This window comes from Lampetra planeri, chromosome 52 (genome assembly GCF_965212315.1).
Source record: "Lampetra planeri chromosome 52, kcLamPlan1.2.h2, whole genome shotgun sequence".
Taxonomy (NCBI): domain Eukaryota; kingdom Metazoa; phylum Chordata; class Hyperoartia; order Petromyzontiformes; family Petromyzontidae; genus Lampetra; species Lampetra planeri.
Genome location: NC_136158.1, coordinates 4,957,064 through 4,978,945, shown reverse-complemented (window position 1 = coordinate 4,978,945; position 21,882 = coordinate 4,957,064). Strand labels below are relative to the sequence as shown.

General features: G+C 47.8%; 1 protein-coding gene across 1 annotated transcript in view; it reads left to right on the top strand.

Annotated features, from left to right (window-relative positions):
- The window catches only part of LOC144734575 (uncharacterized), a 42,676-nt gene extending 21,128 nt beyond the window's left edge, over positions 1–21,548 (top strand). The window contains exons 4-6 of the mRNA XM_078616820.1: positions 8,531–8,764; positions 17,061–17,142; positions 18,156–21,548. Coding sequence (XP_078472946.1) covers positions 8,566–8,764; positions 17,061–17,142; positions 18,156–18,351 — 477 coding nt within the window. The 5' untranslated portion in view covers positions 8,531–8,565 and the 3' untranslated portion in view covers positions 18,352–21,548. The remainder of the gene's footprint in view (positions 1–8,530; positions 8,765–17,060; positions 17,143–18,155) is intronic.
- The last annotated feature ends 334 nt before the right edge of the window (positions 21,549–21,882 follow it).

Genomic DNA, 21,882 nt, shown 5'->3' with positions numbered 1-21,882 from the left:
TACACTATACACTAGTGCTGTACTAGTGACGAATTGGCCACGTTCTGTATACGTGACAACCCTTACTAATTGGCTGTGTCGGGTGGTGGCGGGTTTAACGACACATTTATATATTTACACGATATAGCCCAACAAAAACCTGTATCACAGCCAGACAAAATTGCTTGCCGCGCTGATGATGGGCATCGTATGGAGCTCAGGGTTTAGCAGGAGGCTTGAAGCAGTTTAGAAGTTTCAGCTGACGCTGCTACCCTGTGGCTCAACATGGCAGTCAGCCGTGAGTAAAGCCAACCATTGCACAGCGAATAATATTTGGGGGGTCCACGTGAGAAAATGACATTTTTTCCTCCAATGTGAATCTGTGGGCCTCTATGTGTGAGTCTCTGCGTTACTTTGTGAGTGTATTTGTTCTATGTGTCAGTCTATGGGTCTCTTTGTGAATCTATGCTTCTCCATGTGAGTCTATGGGTTTGTGTGAAATATGGGCCTCTTTTAAGTCTACGTGTCTCTTTGTGAGTGCATGGGTCTCATTGTGAGTATGTGGGTTTCTGTGTCGTGAGTCGATGAGTTTCATTGTGAGTCTATGGGTCTCTGTGTGAGAGTATGGGTCTATGTGTGAGTCTATGGGTCTCTGCGTGAGTCTATTTTCTCTATGTGAGTCTATGGGCCTCTGTGTGAGTCTATGGGCGATACAATACTATAGCGTCTCAATGTGACCTTCATCAGATAAGGATAACACATCTTCTGCATCAACAACATCGTGGCCAGGGCTTACATTTTCACGGATTTTTCTTTCCCGGATCGCTAGTAGACTGGAATAGGTGACACGTGATTAGTAATCACAGCCATCCGGAGAGGCACATAATACTGGATGTGGTGTGCCTGGTACAGAAATATTGTCCGAGTTGCTGGTAGAGTGGAGTAGAGGGCATGCAACTATGAAGTATACTGGAGCAGGCGACGGTAGCGAGATGTTAACTACCTCGCCTGGTATACAGGAGGTCGTGGGTTCAATCCCGACCCTGACGCCTGCTGTATATTTGGAGTTTGTATGTTCTCCCCCTGGTCGTCTGGATTTTTCTCCGGGACTTCTGGTTTTCCCCTCCACTTTTAGAAACTTGTGTTTAGTGTATTTGGCAGCTATGCATTTCCACGTGATAAGCCACTTCGTTCAGCTAATATTTGTGATAGCGAGGTCGTTCAGTGGGCCTTACCTGGTAAAATAAAATAAAAATCGTTTAAAGTAGCCACAACCATAGCAGACGAGTATACTGGATGTGGTGTGCGGGGTGGCTCAATGCTAAGAGTGAGCAGCTCGCAATCAGAAGGTTGCGATGCCAAATTCGAGGTTGGAGGTTGACTCAGCCTATCATCCATCCCTCTTGGGTACGGTAGTTAAAATAGGTTCCACTATGTGGGGAAGTCAACAGTGGTTGTCCTATGGACATACTCTCCTCGGCCATAGCCACGTGGAATTCCCATCATGGGCTTAGGGTTGTAAAGAGAAGATTAGCACTGCCACAATGCTAAGTTGAGCAGGAAATCTGGTTGAAATTCTACCTTTTTTTTTAAATCCTTTATATTAAGTTCACTTGCTTGCTTGCTTGCGCGCTTACGACCGTGCAAATCTTTCAGTCGTTTTTTAACCCACTTCCCGTGATCCAATCGAGCTGACATTTTGCACACAGACTCGTTGTGCGTGACAATTTTATTTTCCATAACTTTACACTTTTTAGGAAAAAATAAATTATATTTAATTACCTATTGCTTAATGGTGGCAGGCAATCATCTGACCCATAGGTGGCAGCCATCTCAAGCCAGAGGACGAGAGGACTCTAGCCGCCACGCATATAAAGGATTTATAGTGAAAAACTTTGTTTTTACGGGTTAATTTTTTTAAAACCCGGGACAGACCCCGGGCTGCGTTAATCCTCTGATCGCAGTTCCTCCGGCGTTGTCAAAAAGAAGGAGCAGCCACCTGCCACACGTGATGAGTCAACTGGGGCAAGGTTGGCTTGGGACGTGTGCAGACAAGACTGACTGCAGACGCGACTGGAACATTCAATTCCTGCCACGGCTTCAAGAGCCCGCCACCCGCCAGTGATTAATACACAGGCGGACAATAACAGCACGTCTGGTGCAGATTTCTGTCCCTCCGCATGTAATTCGGTTAATGTGTTGTCACGGCTTTAATGCACGGTTTTACGGCACTTTTATGGTAGTTGGAATGTTAAACATTACGCAACTGGTATATACATATACAAAAAACTAATTTTTTACACATCCCATCAGAGAGTGCATCGTTTTAAGCGGCATTATCGGTTCAACACAAGCAAACCTCTGGACCGGTTTCGACACGTGGTGTCTCATCAGCAGAGTGAGGCCTGCTTGAACCGATGCTGCTGGACTGTTGCCAGTTATTGGCAAGGATCCTGTCTTTAAGATAGTCTCACATGGGTTGGACCAGATGACGCCAAAAGGCGCACAACTCAAAGACAATGCACCTTCAGAGTAGGCTCTAAGGAAAGCTGTCTCGGGTGTGGACCAATCAACTTCAAGGACAGTGCATACATTATCAGAGTTATGTTTTTTGTTTGCATTATGGCTGCAGGTATTGTGGTCTATGCAAACATGACTCCTTGTAAAAAAAAATGTCAGTTTTGTTGCCAGATAGAAGGGTAAAAAACCAATTATAATATTTTTTACTGGCAAATGAGGTTCCAATGGCTTACCCCGAGCTCTCATACTCTGATGGTGCATTGTCTTTGGACCGGTTTCGACACGCGATGTCTCATCAGCAGAGTCAGGCCTGCTTGAACCGATGCTGGTGAACTGCCAGTGCTGATGAGCGTGGCCCCGCCCCCACCCCCGTGCACATTGAACCACGGGGACTGTTGCACTGTACACTAATTAACATCGTGATAACAAAGGTATCTGTGTTGTGTCAAATATGCCCGAAGGGAGGAGAGCCAAGTTGGTCATCGCAACGATGCCTGGAACTCTTGGCTCTGAAACAGTCTGCGAGCTCGTGATGTGGGTGATGTCATATGCTGCGAAGAAGGGCCATTGACCGAAACGTTGCCTGCAATTAATATTATATCATGGGACCTTTTTTGCCAGTATCAAAGGATTAAAAATGAGAATAGGCCAATCGGGGGTTGTTCGAATGTTGACCACAAGTACGTGTGGTTAATGCAGACCAGAGGTCGCAAACGGGTTTTGATTCCTTACCCGTACCCGGCCGCACCAGGGTCGCAAACGGGTACCCGTACCCGGCCGGGTACCCGTACCCGGCCGGGTACGGGTACCCGTTCCGTACCCTACCCGAAATGAGTGACAAACGGTGACTCACCAGTGACTCACGGCCTACCCGTACCCATACCCGGCCGCACCAGGGTCGCAAACGGGTACCCGTACCCGAACCTGGCTGGGTACGGGTAGCCAGGTATCGGGTAGGGTACGGGTATCGGGTACCCGGTTGCGACCTCTAATGCAGACTTGATACCTTGCGAAAGGTTTCTATTTCGTGTTCGAACATCTTAACACAACTGTTTTATTGCCAGAAAGGTTAAAACGTATTTCTCACATTGTTGTTATTGTATACGTTTACTTTGAAGGCCACGGCGTTAATGACGAAGGTGTTGAGTGTGTGTGTGTGTTTTTGTCACGAGTGATGTCAGTTCCGTTGACAATGGGGATCACACACGGCAGCAATAATTGCCCCCTTCCACTACGAAAAGTTGGCAGGACCCTCCTGAAGACGACTCGTGAGAGTCAGGGGGACGGTCCTGAGTAAACAAGTACAATCAATTCTAGATTAGAAGTTTTCGTGACTGCAAGGCTCTATACTCTTTGTTTTTGTTCGGTAAAGTCACGTAGGCAAAAAAATAAAAGAAATTAAAAAAAATACTTATTTTTTTATTTTCTTTTTTTACCTACGTGACTTTACCGAAAAAACCAAAGAGTAAGTACAATAAAATAGTATAAAAACATAATCATTCATGCATTTAATTTAAATGTCGCAGCGGCCTGGCAATTAGTGCAGCTGTTTAATCATAATCATCATCATCGGCCATGCTGAATTCACTGCTTGGTGAAGGCCTCTGCAAGCCACCACCACCACTGCCACCTCTCGCGATCGTGAGATGCAAAAGTCCACCCGGCACCTACGCACGGACCGATTTCATTGCTCTTCGTAAACTTCCATCGAATTAAAGGGGTGCCACGGTGGCTATGAGATGTGAACTCCCTCGCCTGGTGTACAGGAGGTCGTGGGTTCGATCCCAACCGTGACGTCTGCTGCTGTATATTTGGAGTTTGCGTGTCTCTCTTCCCCGTGGTCGCGTGGATTTTTTCTCCGGCTCCTCCGGTTTCCTCCCCCCACATTTATAATGAATGTGCGTTCAGAGTATTTGGCTGATATAAATTTCCACATGAGGCCCGGTCGCTTCTGACAAAGAGCTACAGTTTTAACGATCTTGTAAAGTTATTTCTGAAAGTTGAACATTGTAGCCACTATCTCATGCCCGAGTCACAACTTAAGAAGATAAAATGACCCACGACAACATTTTATCCACTTACTCAGAGCCCACGGTCATTTATATCCGTGGTATAGTGTGCGCATTGTACATTGCATAATTATATGTGTTAAATATCAAGACTGAAACAAGAATGATAACTGTCACACGAATAAACACGATTTGTAAAATATTTGTTTAGAGAAAAAGGTAATGCATCCTCAAAACAGGTTTTGCCTTCTTAAATACAGCACTGCACCCTAAACACGTGTTTGTGTGTGTAACATGAAGTTACATAAATACATTAACCTCCTTTCTATCTTTCCAAGTCAAAATTAAATAACTGTTAATCTAGCAGCTTATAGACTTAGCAGGCCAATGTTGATCCAGTAGGGGTTGTTTTCTCAGGCAAACTGTGTCCCGGTTTAAAACTTCTGGGCTGTTTCATGAATGTCATTAGCTGTGATGCTTATTCGAATCCAAGGCTTTTGTGCTCGCTTGAAGTCAGAGATAAGCAATCCCCTCCCCCGATTCATATTTGCCAACGGTTGCCTTGGTGGCTGTGAGATGTTAACTACCTCGCCTGGTATGCAGGAGTTCGTGGGTTCGATCCCAACCCTGACGCCTGCTGCTGTATATTTGGAGTCTGCGTCTCTCTTCTCTCATCATAATTTTCATCACGGTGGCTAGGAGATGTTAACTACCTCGCCTGGTATACAGGAGTTCGTGGGTTCGATCCCAACCCTGACGCCTGCTGCTGTATATTTGGAGTCTGCGTCTCTCTTCTCTCATCATAATTTTCATCACGGTGGCTAGGAGATGTTAACTACCTCGCCTGGTATACAGGAGTTCGTGGGTTCGATCCAGACCCTGACGCCTGTGGTATATTTGGAGTTTGTGTGTCTCCCCGTGGTCGCGTGGATTTTTCTCTGGGTTCTCCGGTTTTCCCCTCCACATTTAGAATCAGCATCACGCGTTTGCTGCTATAAATTATCCACGTGACGATAAGCCACTTCGTCGAGCTAAAACTTGCGATGTCCAGGTCGCTTCTGAAAAATAGCCGCACAGCTCAAAATAAAACCAACCAAAAAGTTTAGTTTCAATAAAGAGTTTTCGCAGTAGTGTACGTTGAACTTCTGTTCACTGCAGACGATGCATTTGAAAAGCAAAGGGCAAACCACAGCAGAGTTGACCACAGCACACGAGCCCTGCTGCTGCTGCTGCTAGCTGTGTCGTGTGTTCGTGGGGTAAGCGGTAGTGCAGCGGTTAGCGCGCTTCGCCACGAACCCGGCGACCCGAGTTTGATTCCTGCTAACGGCCACCGACACCAGTGACGATTATCTGAACCGGTCCTGGGCCTCCCCTGGGTCGACTCAGCCTCAAATGAGTACCTGGTGCGGTGTGTAGTAAACATCGTCAGTGGGGAGACAAAGTTGGTCGGGCGTGGTTCCGGCCACCCACCCCCTCGTGTGCCGTGCCGGCCTTCATAGGTGCTACTCACTAACAGCACTTGCCCCAACAGTCTGTCAAGGCTATACGGGGTCTCGTTATTTTTGTGTGTGTGTTTAAAGAGTCCGGGCGCTCGGGGGGGGGGGGGGTTGGGAGCCTCGGTTCAACTGTGAAGGACGATGATGATGATGATGCAGCACTCCGTGAGAATGCCAGGCAGTTCGTGCGCGCGAGCGCTCATTTGGTGTCCGCTGACAAAGAGGCCGATTGTTTGGAGCAACGCCCGCCCCGTGTTGTATCAGCAGCAGTAGCAGCAGCACTAATGGCACTCACGAGGGCCGGCTGTCTGTCTATCGGTCGACGCCGATGGAAAACAATCCCATCAGTGTACAGTGCAGAATTCTAACATCGCAAAGCTTTGCTCAGGGTTGCCCGTTTGAAAAGAACGAGGATTCCCATCATAGCCTTGTCTTTGATTAAAGCCGGTGTGGTCAGAACCATGCCCGTCTGCTTTTGTCGGTCTGTTACAGGCGATCGCTTTAATCCGAGTCAATTTATGGGATGCCCACAGCAATTCCCGACACCACAGAGACATCGAGCTTGATTCCCAGCCGCGGCTAACGTCACCAGGCCGCAACCGACCAGCGCGGTGAAGTACGGTCAAGCGACCCCCTTTCAGGGAGGCCCTCGTTCAGCAGTGGAGCGACTGTGAGATTTACACGCGCTCTCTAGGGCCCTCCGCTGCTGTTTTGTGTCCGTGCACGTATGGAATACTGTATTTGTAATTGAATGCCGTGTCCCCCCAAGTGGTGGTTTCAATGTGGCAGTTTAAATACACTTTGCGGTAATTATTGGCACGCCGTGCGTGTTTCCACGCGCGCAAACACACATTGCGCGCATTGAGAATAAACATATATCGAGTTGGGTGTGCGTGCGCGTTCACTAAAGTAAACGCGGGGGGCTTGGGCAGGACGCTGGTCGCGAGAAGGGGACAATGGGAGATGGTCAATGACGAAGATGGATTGGCAGCCAGGGGATGGGACACGTCCAGATGGGTCGGCCGCGGAGGAGATGGAGCTATGAAATCCTAACGTGTGCATGCGCTGGCCGGGCGTATTCCTGTGATACATCGCAGGACCGTGCATACGTTACGTACGCATGTTGAACTTCTTTTGCACCGTACGCAGCCAACCGTGCTAATTGGAGGTGCGGGGGAAGGACAGCAAACTGAACGAAAAAAGCAGTTCCGAAGATATTCGTTTTCCATTTAGAATGAGTTTGGCGACTGCTTGCAGAGACCTTCATCCAGTAGTGAATTGACCATGGCTGACGGTGTTCACGATGGCCGCTTCAGATGAGCGCCACCTCATGAGTGACATCACGACCCAATGAAGGAGATGCCATGAATGCCGCACCTCCGATTAGCGCGGTTGGCCACGTACGGTGCGAAAAGAAGTTCAAAGTACATACATGAATACGACACTAATTATCGCACTAACTTACGGCGGTGGGAGACACGCCTGTAGCCTGGTACTCCGGTGCAAAAAGACCTTGTGGAACCGTGTGGCAGAGGTCGAAAACGGGTTTTGATTCCTTACCCGTACCCGTACCCGGCCGCACCAGGGTCGCAAACGGTTACCCGTACCCGGCCGTACCCGTACCCTACCCGTACCCGGCCGGGTACGGGTAGGGTACGGGTATCGGGTACCTGATTGCGACCTCTGGGATGAAGCCACGTTGCAGGCGCGGGCGGGTTGATTTTAAGAACTTGAATTGTGAGAAGAGACAAGACGTTGGGAAATGAGTGACAAACGGTTACTCACCAGTGACTCACGGTCTACCGGTACCCGTACCCGGCCACACCAGGGTCGCAAATGGGTACCCGTACCTGGCCGGGTACGGGTAGCCGGGTATCGGGTAGGGTACGGGTATTGGGTACCCGATTGCGACCTCTGCCGTGTGGAACCGCGCGGCTTTGTGAATCTCCCGATCCACCGCTGGGTTAGCTGCGAGGGGGTCATGAGAGAGCAGTACAGGCACTCCTCTACTTACGAACGAGTTAGGTTCCAGAGGTCTGTTCGTAAGCCGATTTGTTCCTAAATCCAACTATATACCCGTCGATTCCAAACATGGTGTACGGCGTGTACACTAGACACGGTGAATGGCTTCACAAGTTGTATAATCTGCTGTAGACGTAGATGCCACTGGGTCTTCATGTTCTGCAGATGTAGATGCCACTGGTTCTTCACGTTCTGCAGATGTAGATGCCACTGGTTGTTTACGTTCTGCAGATGTAGATGCCACCGTCACCATTTATTGCACTGCGGTTGAACTTACCACTCTCGGTCCGAACAGGCAACTGGACGTACGGATCAGGTTTGTTCTTATCTCTGAAAGTTTATCAGTCGAATGTCTGTAATTTATTTTATTAGAGTGGGCGGCGCTGCCGGTTCAGTGGGCGTGGCTGTTGAGAACTGACTGGAGCCTGAGACCCAAGTGTCCCGGCTGAGTCTCCCAACAATAAAAATCCGACGGCTGTTAACGTCATTTCCTTGACTTCTCAGGTTCGAACGCAACCCGACCAACTTCGGCTGCCAGGATGAATACGACCTCGGAGCCAGCCGGGGGCAACACCAGCGGAACCGCGAGCAACGTTGCGCTCCAGACAACGGCCCACCACGGCGCGGCGAGTTCGAGTCCCGCCCTGAGCACCACCTTACTGAACAACCTGACGTCAACGACGCTCAATGCAACCCAAGGTGTCACGGCGGGAGGAACCAAATCTCTGCTCAGTGAAGGTACATAGACTCAATGCCGCACTCGCAAACGTCCTACACTGTTGGGGCGAGCACTGTTAGCGAGCACCTCTTGAGGCTGGCACGGCTGACGATGGGGTCGTTGTGGTGAGAACCACTCCTGGCTGTCATTGTCTCCCTGCTACCGATGGCTAATACCCCACACTGAGTATTGATTTACGGCTGAGTTGACCCTGTGGATACCCAGGCCTGTTTATGATATCACTATCCACTCCCCACTGATGTTGGCCTTGGCTGGGAATCGACTACAGGTCTCCTGGTTCGTAGTACAGTGGGCTAACTTACTGCGCCACCGCTTGACACATGCAAACACACACGTACATATGTGACAGATATCTCTTTCATAGCGTGTGCAAACTTGGAGCACAAGTGATGTCAGCAAGCACCTATTGAGTCCAGACACACACATTAGGTTTGTGAGTATATCAGAATGAGTGGCAATGCATACAAAACCATCCACCTTTATCTCTCCATTGTATGTATGTATACATGGGAACCGACACACTGATCAACATGTGTGTATACATACAAACATTTTGAACTTCTTTCGCACCGTACGTAGCCAACTGCAAATTAGAGGTGCCGGGGGAAGGAAAAAAAAAACTAAACACAACAAGCAGTTCTACAGAAATTAAATTTCAATCTCGAATTGTCGCTGTTGACTGCACCACAGCACCAGGTGGGCTCCTCATTTTAGGCTGAGTTGATCTAGGGGGAACTATGACCAAATCGCCCAGAATACGTCCAATCTCGTCAGATCTCGGTAGCTAAGCGGCGTCGAGTCTGGATGACGCCTGGATGGGCGACCATTACCCTGTACGCCAGGCTGCTGCGGGCAGCAGCAGAGAGCAGTGCAGCGAAATTCATAGTTGTACTGCACCTCTATGCGCCCGCACGTGTGCTCGCCACCATCACCAAACCCCACACTCCCCCAAGCCTGGTGAACCACGTCTAGCAGTGGATCGAGGAGAGTGCCCCAGCAAATGGTTGCCGCTGGTGTGCGCGCGGTCAGGACACTGGGTCTGGGTCAGTGGGAGCCGACGCAGCACACAGATCAAAGCGCAGAGGCCGAAGCGCGCGCAATCACGCACACGGAATGCTCGAGTTGATGTTAAAATGCTGAGACCACGCTTCATTAACAATGCGGTGTAATCAGCGAGACACACTGTCCACGCAGCCATGGGCTTCGGTCAGAATCAGAATATAATTATTTACGCTGGAGGAATTCAGTGAGCCACGAAGCATCCTTCTCAGTGATGTCTAGCGGTTAGCAGCGTGGCTATGGAGTGAACAGGCGGTGCAACTGCACTGCGGCCCACAAGCCGGAGGGGCCCATACCACAACCATGCTATGCCACACTGCTATGGGAGAACCCGTTACCGTTTATGAACTGTTTTTATTTCACCAGGTAAGGCCCACTGAGCGAAATGGCTCTTTCTCAGAAGCGACCTGCTCACAAATGACAGCTCAATGAAACGTGGGAATTTATAGCAGCTAAATTCTCGAAACGCGTGCTGATTCTCTGGCGGACCCAGAGAAAAATCCACGCGACTGCAGGGAGAATATGCAAACTCCAAATATTGCAGGCATCAGGATTGGAATCGAACCCCCGACCTACTTTTTACCATCTTCTTGGTTCTTTCGGTAAAGTCACGTAGAAGGGAAATAATAAAATAATAAAACATAATAAAATACAATTCTTGGTGAGAATTCTTGGTGAGAATTGTATTTTATCATGTGTTATTTTTATTATTTTATTATTTCCCTTCTACTTGACTTTACCGAAAGAACCAAGAAGATGAATCCCTGCAGTCACGAAAGCTTTAAATCGAAATAAAATTATTTTTACCAGGCGAGGTAGTTAACATCTCACCACCATGGTGCCCTACAGCCTTGAAGTTCTAGAGTCATTTAACATTTAACCATCAAGTTTAAAGTCTACGTGTGATTCCTAGAATATTGACTGAGAAGTTTATATATATATTTATTTTGATAAAAGTATTGCCCTGTATTGATCCACTGCTGGATGAAAGGCCTCCTCTTGCCATAGCCGTGGGAGTCAAGGAGGTAGTTTTCAGTTTCAGTTTGATTTATTTGGTATAGCCCTGTGAGCCATTCGGCTCTTGAATCGGGTGCAACCGCAACAAACCAAAAACAAAAACATGAACAAGAAAACATCTTAAAGTGACTATGTGACTGTGCAAACAGAAAATCCAAGAAAAGACAGCAAAGTATTGCAGAAAAAGCACCGTACACCAACGCTGTGTGCAAAAATCCCAGTGGGATGCAAGTCAAACAACAACAACAACCACAAGACAACTTAGATTAAGGCCATCAGTCTAACTCTGTACTACAACAAACAAAAATGGCCAAACACACAAACATGGCCAGTGTGGGTTGTTGAAGGGGCAGATCAGGGCTGGTTCAGATATCACTCGTTCATAACCATTGGCTCTTGCCATAGGAATGTGGAATTCTCACAGCACTCCGGGGGTGTCTCGAACATCGAAACGGAACAGGAATCTCAGCATGCTGTGCATGTCGTGGTGACGTCGCAACCGTTGAGCACATTCTGCACATTGCCTTGTGGTGATGCCAACAAGCGCGTGGTATTCTCGGTGGAGGCATCACGAGGACACTGAGTGAACAACTGTATTCGACCGTTTTCACCCTAACCGGAGCAATCATTACGGTACAGTCACCGATAATCCACACGAAAACAAGAGACACGCTTTTGTATTTCGATGTAAAGCTTTCGTGACTGCAGGGATTCATCTTCTTGGTTCTTTCGGTAAAGTCACGTAGAAGGGAAATAATAAAATAATAAAAAATGATGTTTTATTTTTATTATTTTATATTTTCCCTTCTACGTGACTTTACCGAAAGAACCAAGAAGACGTTTTTGTATTTATATTTTCCTACGGTACAGTCACCGATAATCCACACGAAAACAAGAGACACGCTTTTGTATTTATATTTTCTTACGGTACAGTCACCGATAATCCACACGAAAACAAGAGACACGCTTTTTTATTTATATTTTCTTACAGTAGAGTCACTGATAGTCAAGACAAAATCAAGAGACACGTGTATATGTATTTCGATTGTTTACGGAAGTCACATGTAAAATTGTTCATGCTCTCAGAGAGTCACTCAGCATGTCACTGAATATATTTTTAATAGCTCATTGAATTTAACAAATATTTTTTTAGCCAGATTATTACATCTCAAGATCGTGAGAGATGGCGTTGGCTTGGGGAGGCCCACAGCAAACAGTGGATAGATGGTGGCTGATCTGCTTGCTGATGACAAAGATGAATGGAATCTATCCCTCTGAATAATTATTCTCCGTTTACGTTGCTCAAGCAGATTGATTTCTAAAAAGCTGGGGTGGTGGTTGGTGTGGGGGGAGGCACTCGGCAGTAGATTTTGGAAACAAAAGGGTTAATTAATGAACACACGGTCTTTAAGGTGGAGTTGGAATGTGTGGAATGTGTGCACGCGGGCCGGCGCACAACCACGTGTGCGCACGTATACACGTAGCAGGTCACTGTTGATGGTTTCCAGTGCCCAACCTCCCCAACAGCAAAGGGAGAATTCTCCCTTAATAATAATAATGATACAATTTATAACGCGCGCAATGTTGCCGACAAAAGACGATCAGTGCCAGATCGCGTCGCGCTGTTCCAGGGAGACTCATCGGTTAAATGTCGAGCTCAAGGGATGCACCTTCTGGATGGTTTTCAAACGAAGAAAATGATTGATTGCTACGAATGTGGATAGGGAGGTGGTGGCGTTTACAGATGACGCGGGCGTGGGGCTGCGACGGATATGAGCAAGATATATAGCATTTGTTATTGCAAAAATGTGCTCAAGAATATATGTACAGTATATATATATAAATAAAGACAAAGATCCCCCCGTGTAGCCTTAACAGACTGTTGGGGCAAGTGCTGTTTGCGAGCAGCACCTATGAAGGCAGGCACGGCACACAAGGGGCTGGGTGGCCAGCACCACGCCCGGCCGCCTTTGTCTCCCCAGTGGCGATGTTTACACACCGCACCAGGTATTCATTTGAGGCTGAGTCGACCTAGGGGAGTCCGAGCACCGGTTCTGATAATTGTCACTTTTGTCGGCCATGAGCGGGAATCGAACCCGGGTCGCCAGGTTCATAGCGCAGCGCGCTAACCGCTACACTACCGATCCCCATATGTATGTATACACACACACAGACACACAGACATGCGCGTACATATGCTTGTTTGCATAGACACGTGTGTCGTCAGCCCATGCACAACCTCGGTAATTGATATCAGAATCTGTCCGAGGATTCTCCTGGCTGGTAAAAGGTAAAGGTGCAACCCTGCAATCGCTTGCTCAGGTCGCTGCCTGGAGGGTGGGCTCCACTCGAGAGAGCATTTTTGGCCTACTCTTTCTCGGCTGGCGAGATGTCTTGGAAGTGGTTGTGAGTACCGACACTTTACCCCACCGCACGCGACCAAGTTACTGTGGTCTATACTCTTAGTTCTTTCGGTAAAGTCACGTAGGTAAAAAATGAAATAAAAATTAATAAAAATAAAAAAACAATAAAATCACGACGTTTCGGAGGCAACACAAGCTTCCGTCTTCAGGTGAAGCTGTCACAGCAAAATATCTGTATCAAGTGAAGAGAAGTCCCAAGAGTGGTTAAGGGTTTTTTATTTTTTTATTTTTATTAATTTTTATCTCATTTTTTACCTACGTGACTTTACCGAAAGAACTAAGAGTATGAATCCTTGCAGTCACGAAAGCTTCAAATCTAGAATTACTGTGGTCTGCCCGTTCATTACCTCTTGGTTGGACAGAGGTGGGGGTGATTTAATAAACGTGTCTGTTGTTTTACTGGAAACTTCTGGATTGCAAATAGAGTGTACTGACCACAACACCGTGGTGGAGAGATGTTATCTGCTTCACTCGGTATACAAGAGGTCGTGGGTTCGGTCCTCACCCTGACACCTGTATATTTAGAGTTTGCTCTTCTCTCTACTTGTGGTTGCGTGAATTTTTCTCGGGGTCCTCCAGTTTTTCTCTCCACATTTGGAATCGACGTGCGTTTAGAGTAATTGGCTGCTAGAAATTTCCAGATGATAAGCCACTTCGTTCAGCAATCATTTGGGGCTAGGTCGCTTCTGATAATACATATATATTGTTCAGTGGGCCTTACCTGGTCAAATAAAATAGTTTTTTGTTTAAGCATATTTTTTCGGTTTAAATCTGTGCCTCCATTAGCTCGACTCCGCCCAAAATAAACAACCCGGTGCAGTGTTGCTGCCAACATCAGATCGGGGAAGACAAAGGTGGTTGTAGCTGTCCACGCCATGAGTTCATGCACCATGGATGTGCTGCACGGTGCTCTCGTGTGAGCTCGTGTTGTGCTGCGGTTTGTTCGGCTCGATGTCCGACATTTCGCTCTGCATGCTGGGAACTTCTTACGCAAACTGACGACAGCACTTCTCCTAACAACGGACACGAGTCCAGGCTATGTGTAAGCGCGCGTTTGCGTGCGGTGTTTTTTTGTGTGTGTGTGTGATGTGTGTGCATGCGCACGATGGTAACGTGTAAGCAGATATCCGGTCCAGCTAGTTGCTCTGACCTCGTGGTAACCCTGGCCGTGCGTGCAAATGCTGCTTGAAGGACACATTCCATGCCCGAACTCCCCGTGCTCTCTGCTTCTTCAGATACAACTTTTTGCAAACTTTTGCTTCGAGACTTGGCAACGGATTGCCAACATTCCCGAATCCGATTGGGTTTCACCGGAATCATTTAGAGGTCACGTGTTCCCCTGTTCCCGATCAACATAAGCTAGGAATAGCGAGCCTGTAGGTACAGGCGCAGCACCTGCAAGTGCACGTTCGCATCACTGCTGGTCAAACGACCTCCACACTACGGGGATCTGAAGAGAGCCCCTTTAAGGAGAGTACTTTGGCCTACTCTTCCACTCTGGCCAGACATCCGGGAAGAAAAGGTGGAAGTATCCACGCTTTACCCCATCACACGTCCGTGACCTACCAACCCAAACAGCTGTGGCGTTATCCATTTTCCGTCGCGTGGGCAAGACGGGAAGCTAAGGAACTTATTTCAGCCGCCGTGCCGGGAGATCAAATCAAACCGGCGACCTCTTGATTTGCAAGTCACCGTGCACTCATCCCTTCCACCACAGCAACATAACAACAACAGCAACAACAGGTGTTCGCCACTCAGTGGCGGTGACGTCGCCACGTGCGCTTGAGCCAGGATACGTGCACTTTTGAGGCCATGTGAAGTGTCGAAGGCTCGCTGGCAGGAGGTCGTGGGATAGACCCCAGGTGCCATGGGTTGTCTGACCGATAGTAATACTCGCACAAGGAGGTACATTTTGTTAACCATGAGCCACGTATTGCCTTGTAGCAATTTGGCCAACAGGTATCCTGTTGGGCAGGGTTAGCGTCGGAGCATCTCCTAGTCATCTTTCCTTCCGCTGCACCTCCGATGAGCACGGTTGGCTATGTACGGTGCGAAAGAAGTTCAACGTATGTACGTGCATAGCAAAAACTAATGAGTCACCTCGTGCGTTGAGTGGCACAGGCCCTGTGGGTTATTTAAAGTATGCAGGGGAGGGCTGGTGCCATGGCCGGGAGTGCCTGAGTCACAGTCTTAAATCTCAGAGATCAAATTCCAGTGGAAGGGCTAAATGGTTTAGCCCACCAGTTGATAAAATGCGTGTCCTTTTTTTAAGTAGATAAAGTTTACAATCCCAAAAGTAATTATAATAATTATTCGAATTGTTTACCCAGGACAGCCTTAATTGGGTGTCAAGAGTATTTTCAGGAGGGTCCTGTTAAGTGTTCGCAGGAGGGGCGGAGATGTTAACTACCTCGCTTGGTATCAAAGAGGTCGTGGGTTCGACCCCGACACTGATACCTGTATATTTAGAGTTTGCATGTCTCTCCCTGTGGTCGTATGGATTTTCCCCGGGTCCTCCGGCTTTTCCCTCCAGATTTAGAATCAACATGCGTTTAGAGGATTGGGCTGCTCGAAATTTCCACGCAATAAGCCACTTCGTTGAGCTATCATTTGTGGCAAAGGCGCTTCTTAAAAAAAGCTACAAAGCTCAGTGGGTGGGCATTAGTAAAAAATTGTAAATAGCTGGCAGATCTTTTTTCAGTTTCGATTTAAAGCTTTTGTGACTGCAGGGATTCATCTTCTTGGTTCTTTCGGTAAAGTCACGTAGAATGCAAACAATAAAATAATATTATGTTTTATTTTTATTATTTTATTGTTTCCATTCTACGTGACTTTACCGAAAGAACCAAGAAGATGAATCTTTTTTCAGCATTGGGATATTTTTCCATTAACAGTTTTATATTTTTTGCAAGTGTAAACATTGCCTCTCGGGAGACAAAGGTGGCCGGGCGTGGTGCTGGCCGCCCACCCTTTCAGGTGCCGTTCTGGCCTTCATAGGTGCTCGCTAACAGCACTTGCCCCAACAGTCTGTCAAGGCTATACGGGGGATCTTTGCGTTTTTGTCTGTGTTAACAATAGTGAGGAGGTAATGCAACGTGGCTTATAGGAGTCACACAAAACCCGCAATTGAACACGATGACACAACAGCGTTGTAGTACCTGTGGGTGGATTCAAGGATAGGTCATTCTGCATCGTGCGGTCCACATGCCTGTCAGTTTCAGGATGCAGGGATTGTAAGAGAGACGGCCAATGCCCGTGTCCGAAAGAAAAGTCCAATGTTGCACACGTCACATTTACAACTTGCATCTTCGTATACTTTGGGTCTTTCGGTAAAGTCACGTAGATAGAAATACAAATAACAATATCACGACGTTTCGATCGCAACGCAAGCAATCGTCATCAGGCGTTGCGATCGAAACGTCGTGATATTTTTATTTCTATCTACGTGACTTAACCGAAAGACCCAAAGAATATTAATTCCTGCAGTCACGCAAGCTTTAAGTCAAGATTTGCATCTTCGTGTAAACAAAAATAAAAAAATGGCCGAAGAAGCCTTTCTGGAGTGTCAGGATAATGTTTTACAGACAGGTCTCTGCGCTGAACGTTTGTGCCAAATCCTGACTCGTTGCTCGAGTCCGTGGGAGGGCCCTGAGAATATCCCACACACGCATGAAGAGAATGTAAATGTCTCCATCTACACTTGCCAAATGCCATCAGTATAAAAATATGTACCGTGTAGTACATGGGTGGAGCGATGTAATGCTTTGTTGTTTTCGCTGTGCTTTTTTTTCCACAGAGGTGATCATAACCATTGCTGTCATCGGAGGAGTGATTGCCCTGTGCCTGCTCGCCACCATTATTTATTCCCTCGTTTTTGGGTACGTGTTGTCATTTATTCCCTCGTTTTTGGGGTCACACGTGTTGTTGAAGAATTGAGGTTTGCATCGACAGGACGCTCGCTTAAATGCCTCAGCATCTCAATGAGCCTTAATCTCAACTCGGCCGTTCCAACGGCAGAAGAAGCCTCAAGTTTCAGGATGCAGGGATTGTAAGAGAGCCTAGCCAAGGGGGCACCCGGTAGCAGCCGCCGCTGCGTGGCATGAGGCTGCCGGTAGGTGGGCGGATGTTGCTCCGTGAGTTTTTTTTTACCCCCCGCACCCACCCCCCTGAGGCAAGCAAATCCGCGAGCACGTTGCATATTGTTGTTGAACTTCTTTCACACCGTACGTAGCCAACCGTGGCTAATCCGAGGTGCGGGCGGGGGGAAGGCCAACAAACTAAACACATAAACCAGTTCTAAAGAATGAGTTTTCAATTTATATTTAAAAGTGCATCGCTCTAGTGCCTTCCTGTGTATATTGAACTTCTTTCGCACCGTACGTAGCCAACCGTGGCTAATCGGTGGTACCGGGGGGGAAGAACAACAAACCAAACACGAAGAGCAATTCTAAAATCAATTAATTTTCAATCTATATTTTAAAGGGCATAGCTCCAATTGGCTTCCTGAATGTACGTGCCGTATATTGAACTTCTTTTGCGTCGTATGTAGCCGACCGTGGCTAATCGGAGGAACCAAGGGGGGGGGGGGGGGTAAGAACAACAACACTAAACACTTGTATTTAAGAGCTTGCATCTTGAATCCCTGCCTCACTTGATGCAGCAAATCTGGCTGTGACGGTCCCACCTGATGACGGAGACTCGTGTTGCCTCCGAAACGTCGCGAATTTTATTATTTTATTTTTATTAATTTCAATTTCATTTTTCACCTACGCGACTTTACCGAAAGAACTACGAGTATGAATCCTTGCAGTCACGAAAGCTTCAAATCTATAATTAACGACAAAGCAGATTCGAGCCCTTGACTCTCTTGTTCTCGTGTGTTGCCCAACAGCTGCGGCAAACGAAAGCAAGTGGACGTCTCCGACGGGAAGAACCGTAAGCCCAAGAAGAGCTCCGCCGAGCTCATGTCCCCCTACGTCGAGTTCCAGCCGCGGGGGTCGACGGGCGACAGCCTGGAGAGCGTGCCGCTGCACACGCAGCCGGGCAGCGTGAACGGCGTCAACGGTTCGGCATACACGGGCTTGTGAGGTGGGGGGGCGGGGGGGGGGCACCACTACCACTCTGCAGCTACCCCCCCCTGGCTGTCCCACGCCCCCCCCTCCACGTTCCGCACTCTTCCGTCGGGATGCTAGGTTTCACACTTCGCCCCCCCGCCTGGTTTGTGCTGCTTCATGCAGGGCCACGCGGCCACCTGCCGTTTGGCGATCGTAGCGCGTGCGCGTGTGTGTACGTGTGTGTGTACGTGTGTGTGTACGTGTGTGTGTATGTGCGTGTGTACGTGTGTGTACGCGTGTGTGTGTAAGTGTGTGTGTACGTGTGTGTGTGTAAGTGTGTGTGTACGTGTGTGTGTACGTGTGTGTGTGCGCGTGTGTGTACGTGTGTGTACGTGTGTGTGTACGTGTGTGTGTGTACGTGTGTGTGTACGTGTGTGTGTGTAAGTGTGTGTGTGTGTGTGTATACGCGTGTGTGTACGCGTGTGTGTACGCGTGTGTGTGTACGTGTGTGTGTGTGTACGTGTGTGTGTACGCGTGTGTGTGCGTGTGTGGGGAGCGGTAGCGTGGCGGTTAGTGCTCTGCGCCATGAACCCCGGTGACCCGAGTTCGATTCCCACTCAACAAAAGTGACGATTATCTGAACCGGTGTTGGGTCTACCCTAGGCTGACTCGGCCTCAAATGAGTACCTGGTGCGGCGTGTAAACATCGCCACTGGGGATACAAAGGCGGCCGGGCGTGGTGCTGGCCACCCACCCCCTCGTGCGCTGTGCCAAGCCTTCATTAGGTGCTGCTCGCAAACAGCACTTGCCCCAGCAGTCTGTTAAAGGCTACACGGGGGAGGTCTTTGCCATGCGTATTCATTTTTTAAAAATGTATCATTATTTTCTCCTGGAGGGGGGGTTGGGTCGGGGGGGGGGAAGCTTAAAGAATTCGTCGAGTAAATATCCTGTATATATTTTGGGGGGGGAGGGAGAGGGGACGGGAGTTTGTGGTTTCTGTTGTCATTATGAATCGGATGTTCGTCTAGCCTGGTACACGCAAGGCTGGGCAAATCATTGTTGCGTGGGAACCGCTCGGGCAAAGAGCAGAGCAAGGGAACTCCTTATGGCCTCAAATAGTTTTTGGGGGGGGGGGGGCGATAAAAACATATAAAACAATGGAGCACATCAGAAATTATCAATGAACTCGTTCACGTTGAACATCCAATTCACGTGCGATCTCAATCTTGTCCACATTGCTCACCTCGCAACGTGTCTCCGATAATCATCTACAATTCTTCTTATCTCATAGCATCTCTTATATTTTTCCAACAATATCACTCGGATTTTATTAATTGAAAAGGTGGTGGGAGGGGGGGGTTGGGGGGGGCAAGCGGGGAGGTTGTGGGTATGATAGGTGGGGGGTAGATGGGAAGGATGGCTATCATTGGAGATCTCATTGAGATCTGTGAACCAAATGTAGGCATTCTCTAGCAGAGGGAACAACTCATTCGGCGATGCTGCTGCTGAATTTGCAGTTGGTGCACGAGACACAATTAACAACAACAAGCAACCAACTCAACACATTCGCCAAGACCACTGCCTTAAAAGTAGAATAAGAAGAAAAAAATATACTTACAAGAGACGACGTTGACGGGCAATGGTCCGTCTTCAAAGAGAGAGACTTTGTATACATTGAAAAAATTGGTTTGTTAAGGGGAACATTTAATTATTTTAAGGGGCACCGTGCGGTTAGAAATGCTGACGCCTGATTATCTGCTTAAGCGCGTCAAACACAACCCCCTCTTACATTCCTCTCGCTCACGGATACGCCGCTGCCGGGGCCTACGCCGATACGCAAATCGTATTTTTGGGTGGTTTAAGCGTCGGTTGCCGTTTCATTGTCGTTCGCGTTATCGTGGAAAATAAGTTTCAACATTTTGTAAAAAAAAAAAAAGATTTCTTAGTGGGAAGCAAAACATTTTTATTTCAATTTTAAAGCTTTTAAAAAATGACACTAAGAAGCTGGGGATGCTGCCATAGTGGTGTAACGGTCAAGCACACCGAGGGGACTTGCAACTCAGAGGTTGCCCCAGGTTCAATCTGCCGGCGTGGCTGTTGCAAGGCTGTTGCAACGACGGTGCGAGTTTCTTCAAATCCCTCCCCCGCCTCCATCTGCCCAGCGGGCGTTAAATGGGTAACGCCGCAGTCAAGCGATCGGCAGGTAGCATGCGGTGGTGGTAGCGGTGGTGGGGTCAAGTGTGGGCATCTCCCACCGATGCTGGAAACGTGGAAGGGAACTTTCGAGAGGAGTGGATTACATTTCCGTTGGCGGTGGAACGAGCGAGCAATCGCCTTTCGTGACCTTTTTTTAATCAAAGGCCATCACAAATGGAGTATTTTTAGCGAGAGCTATATTCGTCGGCGCTGATTGGGATTTGCCCGGAAATGTCGGTCGGCTCACCCCGTGTGTAGGAAGGTAAGAGTACTTGACGGTACACTGTAAAACATGGAATGGTCTGTGAGTACCCAACACGGAATGTGGTCGTATTGAGCATATCAAACTGATTTCGTCTAAAGGGACTCCTCTACTTACGAACGAGTGAGGTTCCAGAGGTCTTTTCGTAAGTCGATTTGTTCGCAAGTCCAACTTTACCCCCTGTCGATTCCAAACATGTTGCACGACATGTACACTAAACACAGGGAATGGCTTTAAACGTTGTATAATCTCCTGTATGTGTAGATGCCACTGGTTCTTCATGTTCTGCAGATGTAGGTGCCACTGGTTCTTCATGTTCTGCAGATGTAGATGCCACTGGTTATTCATGTTTTGCAGGTGTAGATGCCACTGGTTATTCATGTTCTGCAGATGTAGATGCCACTGGTTATTCATGTTCTGCAGATGTAGGTGCCACTGGTTCTTCATGTGGCATCTACATGACATACAGGTTTGTTCGTATCTTTGAAAGTTCGTAAGTCAAATGTTCGTAAGTCGAGGAGTCCCTATACAGTGTATAAGTATAGCAGTAATACTGTGCGGTCTTTAACCAAAGAAAAGTGGTTAGCTTATGGTATTGTGTGGTTTTTGTACATAATCTTTTCGCCCAACTGGTTCGACGGGGGCTTTTCTACTGTACGTTGAAACGCCGTCAAGTTGAGGCGTAATTGCGATGTTCCGATTCGCGAGGCGGTGTGCAGGTCTGTGTAACAGTAGCAACGCTCACAGCATTAAAGTGAGAATTTTCAATCAATGGTGGCCAAACGTTGTTGCTTTTCTGCGCATGTGTTTCATTTCATACACGCACACATATATTATCTGTGCCAGACAGAATCTTTCCCAAGGAATCTATCACGACCTCGCAAGTGCAGTCACTGGACAATGAATTCGGAAACTATGGTAGAGCATATTTGAAGCTTTCGTGACTGCAAGGATTCATATTCTTAGGTTTTTTCGGTAAAGTCACGTAGGTAAAACATTAAAATTAATAAAATAATAAAAATCACGACGTTTCGGAGGTAACACAAGCTTCCGTCTTCAGGTGGAACGGTTCCTCCGAAACGTCGTGATTTTTATTTTATTTTACT